We start from the raw sequence: 6723 nt of genomic DNA, 5'->3' as shown, positions 1-6723 counted from the left end.
TTGACCAACATACATATAGCACACAGTGTGCGGTGGCAAATTCCTGCAAAAACAAAGGAAAAGTGTACCGTGGCAAATTAATTCCAGCTGGTAAGTAAAATAAAAAAGGGAGTTAACCCGTCCTGAAGCACATTTATTCATGCTTTTTTGCTTTGCTTTAGACCTTGTCATACATGCATGGATATTTGCCTTGCGTGGTGACGTTGCAAAAGGGGTTCTCCTCTACTGTACTTTAGCTTTCTGGGGTTACCCTCCTTGGTTAAAAGCTGATGCCTTGCCGACCATGTAATCCGTTTGCGTGTGTTGAGCCGAAGCATCTTTTCTTTTCGTGTCGTGCAGTGTCGGCCAGCAGCCCGGCTCGGTACCTGCATGCGTAGCTAGGCTGGTTTTCCAAAGAATATTTAACGAGGTACCAAATATGGCTATATATACACGGCTGAGGGCAACCTGCAAGCTACACCAGCGCCTAACAACCAAATCCGACTCCACAGCTGAGAGCAAAACCGTGCGCGGAGAGAAAATGGCGGAGACGGTGCTGAGCATGGCGAGGTCCATGCTAGAAGGCGCCATCAGCACGGCCGCCTCTGCCGCCGCTGACGAGATGAGCCTCCTCATGGGTGTGAGGAAGGATATCTGGTATGTTTGCATTCACTTTTTTTTTCTTGGAGAAAGGACCTTCACTTGTTTTGTTCGGGTCACAGACTTCGCACAGCGCCTCTTACATATATCGGGAAAATGACACCCAACGTTCTTTTTCTCTTATATTGGATCAATGATGGCTGGATACATTAATGCCTGAGACAGAAACAAAATGTTTTACTCAACTAAAACATAAGAATGGCACCGGGTATTCATGGTAGGCTTGATATCTCTTCATACATGTGCATTTTACTTTATTTTTGCATGTATCGTTGCAGGTCACACGCTGTGGGAATGGCACCCAGAGCGTCGTAATTAAGTTTCTCTCGAACCTTTGTTTTGCAGGTTCATCAAAGATGAGCTAGAGACGATGCAGGCATTCCTGGTGGCCGCTGAAGGAATGAAGGAGAAAGACATGCTACTAAAGGTGTGGGCGAATCAAATAAGGGACCTCTCCTACAATATTGAAGATTGCCTTGCTGAATTCATGGTGCATGTGGCAAGTCAAAGCTTGTCGCGGAAGCTGATGAAGCTCAAAGACCGCCACCGGATAGCCACCCAGATCCGTGACCTCAAATCAAGAGTTGAAGAAGTGAGCAGCAGGAACACACGCTACAATCTGATTGAGAAGAACCAAATCACTAGAGCCATTGATGAGAGGGACTCTTGCATGGAAGATATTCGCAACCAGTCAGCGAGCAACATCGATGAAGCCGAACTTGTGGGGTTCTCCAATCCCAAACAAGAGTTAATAAGGCTTGTAGATGTGAATGCCAACAATGGCCCTGCTCGGGTAATATGTGTGGTTGGCATGGGTGGTCTGGGTAAGACTACTATTGCAAGGAAGGTTTATGAAAGTATGAAAAACTTTTCATGTTATGCTTGGATCACTGTCTCGCAGTCATTTGTTAGGATGGAGCTTCTCAAAGTTATGATCAAAGAACTCTTCGGTGATGAAGCACTCAAGAAGCAACTTGACGGCAAGGTGGTGCGAGAAGAGTATCTCGCGAGCTACCTCAGAAAAGAGCTACTTGAGAAGAGGTACTTTGTTGTTCTTGATGACTTATGGAACATAGATGATTGGAAGTGGATCCAAACTATTGCTTTTCCAAGTAATAACAACAAAGGTAGTCGTATAATGGTAACAACAAGAGATGTTGGCTTAGCTAAGGAGTGTACCTTGGAATCTTCTGGAGCATTTATCTACCACCATCAACCCTTAGAAACAAATGATGCCATAAAATTGCTATTAAGGAAGGTGAGGAAAAGTGAGGAAGACATGGAAAAATATGAGAACATGAGGAACATAGTTACTAAGATAGTAAAAAAGTCTGGCCGGTTACCTCTAGCTATACTCACAATAGGAGGCATGCTTGCCACCAGAGAGGTTAGTGAGTGGCAAAGTATTTATAACCAGATCCCCTTAGAGCTAGAGAGCAACCGAAGCCTTGAAGCAGTGCGGAGGATGGTTACAATGAGTTACAACCACTTGCCCTCCCATCTTAAGTCATGTTTTCTGTATTTAAGCATATTTTCAGAGGATTTTGAAATCAAAAGGAGGTGTATTGTGGAAAGATGGATAGCCGAGGGGTTTATCATTGCCAGGAGTGGGGTGAGTGCTGAGGATGTTGGGAATAGTTACTTTAATGATCTAATCAGCCGGAGCTTGATCCAGCCATCAAGAGTGAACATAGAAGGAACTGTGAAGAGGTGTCGAGTTCATGATATTGTTCGTGATGTCATGGTCTCAATTTCTAGAGATGAAAATTTTGCATGTTCTACATGGGATAATGTAACCGGCATAGCGGGGGGTAACTTTCGTCATGTAGCATACCAAGGCAGTTGGAGCCCAAATAAAGGCTTGGATTGGAACCATGTCCGTTCATTGACTGTGTTTGGTGAGAGACCCATAAAGCCGGCACCTTCAGTTTGTTCGCCTGACTTTAGGATGCTTAGAGTCTTGGATCTACATGATGCCCATTTTGTAATCAAGCAAAAAGATATCAGCACCATAGGGTTGTTACGTCATTTGAAATATGTCCATGTTCGTGGAAGTGAAAATTATATTTACAAGCTCCCAAGAACCGTAGGGAAACTACAAGGCTTGCAGACTTTGGACATGAGAGGTAGTCGAGTTGCATCACTACCAACTGAGATCACTAAACTCCAAAGCCTTCGTAGCCTCCGTTGCAGCAACGATAGTGCAGATGCTATTTTATATTTAGTTTACCCTAAGGCCCGGTCCCTGTCTATATTATGTATGCCTGTTCTGTTCACTGCTGCTTTACTTAGTCGGGATGAGCGTCTAGAAATTATGATGGGCATTCGCTTGGCCTGGACTGGTCGTTTGGCGAACTCTGAAGGTGTGAGGGTGCCTAAAGGGATCAGCAACCTAAAGGAGTTAGAGATACTAGAGATTGTGGACATTGAACGGACTAGTAGGAAAGCAGTTAAAGAGCTCGGGGAGCTTATAAAGCTAAGAAAGTTGAGTGTCGGTGTAGGTGTAAGCAAGCAAAAGAGCAAGATACTCTCTACATCCCTTGAGAAGCTCACTTCCCTCCGCTCTCTTTGTCTCCGTGTGGATGATGGTACATCTGGGAGAAGCGGTGCATCACTCAAGTGGTTGCAGTCTGTTTCCTCCCCTCCCCCTCTCCTGAGGAAGCTGACTTTGGATGGAGATCTTGAGGAGATGCCTATCTGGTTTGGGGATCTGGTACATTTGGTGAGGATTGACTTATGGTCGAGCAATTTGAAGGATGGAGATAAAAGCATGAAACTACTAGCCGCACTGCCCAAGCTCATGCTCCTTCGTCTTGGTGTGGATTCTTATGTTGGGGAGAAACTGGTTTTCAGATCAGAAACATTCCCAAGTCTCAGGAGAATTAATATTTGGGGCCTGACGCAATTGACAGAGTTGACATTTCAGGTGGGAACCTTGCCCCAGTTGGAAAAGATAGAAATCAGAGGATGCAGGTTGGAATCAGGGATTAGTGGTATCAAACACCTTCAAAGACTGAAGGAGATCGATCTGCGAGGTGCTAGAGTTGCCAGGCTTTGTGTGCTGGAAGGTGAAATCATTGCACACCCTAGCCATCCCGTGCTGCGACTTTCTGAGTACCGAAGCTACCATGACCTGGATCAGCACATCGCAGAAGTATCAGGTGTACAATTGGAAGCAACGCGGGAGCGAGAGGGAGAGGGCTCACAACAAGAGGCGGCCATGCCGACGACGAGCGACAGGTCAGCTGCTAATCCCTCTTTTGTTCAAGCAGTAGGTGAAAACTACCAGATGAGATGTACGTGCGTTATACACATGTTTTGATTCATCTCTCTTTTCTTGTCTCTTACAGCGAAGATGACCTGCGCTGATAATCTGATAGTCTCTCGCTCCGGTCGCCGCTTGTAACACCTTGCCTTCATGTAAGTACCTCTAGATCGAATCTCTCCCTTTCATGTAAGCCCTGCTGATTTATCAATCTTTTTTTGCACACCAACTGCTCGTCTCAATATCTGCAAGGGGTTATGTTTGCGCTAGTGCCATAAATTTGACCTGCTTACCTGCCGCTGTTTGAAGATATCAGTTCAATGTTGTGTCACATTCCTGTTTACCTGCTTGACATGTACAAAGTGTCTGATAGTATCAAGTTTCCAAGGCTGAAATCTTCAAGTTAACGCATTTTTTTGTCCATAGTTTTCTGCCTCGATTCTCCTTTCAGATTTTATTTGCTGTGGTAATGTACAAAACAAAAGAAATCACACTTTTCTTTAGACTCGGTATGCATTATAATTTGTTACTTGTCGTCTTCAAACAGAAGTAGTTCTCTTAGACTCTCACCATTACCGGTTGGGCTCCACTAGTTTCTTTTAAATAATTTGAAGCACCCTTGTTGCCAAAATTTACAGGAAGTTGAAATTTGGCAAACCTGGAACAAGGAGCATGGCACAATCACGCACATGATGCAATTGATGCAACTCATGGTGGCGCATTACCTGATTTTCTGCTGAAGGCTGTATAATATCAAGGAGCCAACTAGAGGAAGCCAATACCCATGGAAGTACTTACTAGAGTTGGGCACCGGCTAATGTTCGACAGGTCAGTTGTTCAGATAGTATGCAGCTACCAGCTGAGATGTATGTACCCTATATTATGCGCATGTTTTGATTTATCTTACTTTTTGTCTTACACCAAAGATCTCTGCACAGATGATCTCGTCTTTGTTTCATTCGCTTCTAAGCCCAGATTGGCTGCATATATGTCCTCCATTTTTTTTCCTGTTGTCGAGCCCCCTACTTCGCTTATCCAACGTGATTGCCACCGCCTTCTGAAACCATATAATGTTTGTCTGTAAGAGGTAATGTTTGTGGCTTCGCGTTACTGCCTTTGGATTTTACCTGGTTCCATGTTGTGTCACATTCCTGATTATCTGTTTCATATCAAAATAGTATCTTATAGTATGAAATTTCCATGGCTGCAGTCTGCATGTGACTTCTCTTTTTATCCATGTTCTTCTGCTTACATTGTCCTCTCAGCTTTTATTTCCTCTGCTATTGTACAGAAGAAAAAAAACACTCTTTTTTAACATAAACCTGAATTTCATAGTTGTTACTTGTCCTCTTCACAGTCCACATGTAGGTAGTACTTTTTCATACCAGTTTGATCTTAGTTTTTTAATAATTTGATGAAGCACCATTCATTTCCACACTTCACAGGAAGTTAGAATTTGACAAACCCAGGATTTTCTGCTGAAGGTTAATAGCAAGGAGCCATCTGGAGGAAGCCAAAATCCATGATGCAGTTAATGCGACTTATTTAAGGTGGGCCGAGGTTAAGCTCATATTCCTTCTCTATCTCAGCATATATGCTAGGGAGGAATTAGTGCTTACAATGTGGTACCATTTCCAAATGTCAGGAATCTTGATATTAAGGAGGACCTGGAGCAACTCTGCCAGATGAGAATTGACCTGGACTCATGCCTCTGCAGCTGAAGTAAACAGAACATTCCAGACATCCGGTTCTTGAAAAGGACATTGAATGTTCTGAAGTATGGACTGTGATCACACCGGTAAGTGCTCAATTCATCTACAACTCCTTTTTGTTGTTGTCATGTTAGATTTTCCATATGAATATGTACTAATTTCCATTCTGGGCACCATTTTCAGCTTGCGAACATGCATCTTGTGATGAAATGTACTAAGTAATGCCTTGTTTTTTTATGTCAGCTGAGGAGAAGACGTGGAAAATGCGTCCAGCTCTCCAAGTTCTCTGCTGGCTGGTGGCCTCTGACATGTCTCAGCTGTGAATGGAAGAAGAATGCATTGATCTTGGGGCTTCGGTGTAATGGAGGGGACGACTAGCAAGCCGCACTGCTACTCAGAAGGAGTTTACAAGTTGCAACTGTTGGCCTAGATGAGAAAACGATTCTTGAGGAACACCATGGAATGGAATGGCCGATCAACCGGACGAGAACACCTGCAATTTTGAATACAGAGTTACTTTGTTTTCTAGTACTTTGTTTTTCCAGAGATGTTTAGCTCCTCTATGTTTGTTGCTGCCACTATGCTTGTGCTTGTTCCTAATCATAGAATAAGTATTGCATATGTTATCAAAATTCCGCAAATGTAAGAACATGTTCGAAATCTCTCAACTCTGGAACCGCAGTGAACGCTCCGACTCCACGGGTCGGCAGTGTGGAGCAGAGCAGTCCCGTAATACAAAGTCAACCTGATTTTGAATACAGAATTACTCTGTTTCTAGTACTCTGTTTTCTTGAAGATGATTAATTGCTCTCAAAATATTGCTGCCACTACGTATGTGCTTGTTTGTAAATGAAGAATGATGATTGCATCTGCTGTCATCCATTTTCCGCAAAATTTGAGTTGGTGAAACAATGCGCCTGCTATATATGCCATTAAAGTTGCGATTCTCATCGGTTTGGCCGGAAAAGGCCACGTGGCGGCATACAAAACCCATAGGTTTATTTTGGGAGCAGTCTTTTCCATCTGTAATTTGTGACCATGTTTCCCCATTTCACCTGCCCATAGTTCCATGAACCTGCAGGCTAAATTCAGCAATCAGTAGACTGA

The 6723-nt window shown here is 43.6% G+C and overlaps 1 protein-coding gene across 2 annotated transcripts; it reads left to right on the top strand.

Annotated features, from left to right (window-relative positions):
* Positions 1 to 443: 443 nt before the first annotated feature.
* Positions 444 to 6379, top strand: LOC125523771 (disease resistance protein RPM1-like). 2 transcript variants are annotated; one of them, XM_048688841.1, is made up of 9 exons: positions 444 to 636; positions 702 to 856; positions 985 to 3879; positions 3990 to 4059; positions 4543 to 4732; positions 4843 to 4991; positions 5350 to 5454; positions 5550 to 5702; positions 5860 to 6379. In XM_048688841.1, exons 2-4 carry the CDS (start codon positions 792 to 794, stop codon positions 4006 to 4008), a joined length of 2979 nt encoding a protein of 992 aa, XP_048544798.1. In that variant the 5' UTR covers positions 444 to 636; positions 702 to 791; the 3' UTR covers positions 4009 to 4059; positions 4543 to 4732; positions 4843 to 4991; positions 5350 to 5454; positions 5550 to 5702; positions 5860 to 6379. The 2 variants fall into 2 exon arrangements, with proteins under 2 accessions (XP_048544798.1, XP_048544797.1); XM_048688840.1 differs by lacking the exon at positions 702 to 856 and having other exon boundaries at positions 446 to 636.
* Positions 6380 to 6723: the final 344 nt, after the last annotated feature.

The sequence above is a fragment of the Triticum urartu genome, chromosome 7, assembly GCF_003073215.2.
Source record: "Triticum urartu cultivar G1812 chromosome 7, Tu2.1, whole genome shotgun sequence".
Lineage (NCBI taxonomy): Eukaryota > Viridiplantae > Streptophyta > Magnoliopsida > Poales > Poaceae > Triticum > Triticum urartu.
This window is presented reverse-complemented; position numbering and strand designations above follow the sequence as displayed.

Excerpts from the sequence above, each read along its gene's own strand:
- LOC125523771 (XM_048688840.1), top strand. The coding sequence starts at position 521 with ATGGCGGAGACGGTGCTGAGCATGGCGAGGTCCATGCTAGAAGGCGCC. Across the intron at positions 637-984 it reads GGTGTGAGGAAGGATATCTG|GTTCATCAAAGATGAGCTAG; the intron begins GTATGTTTGCAT and ends TTTGTTTTGCAG.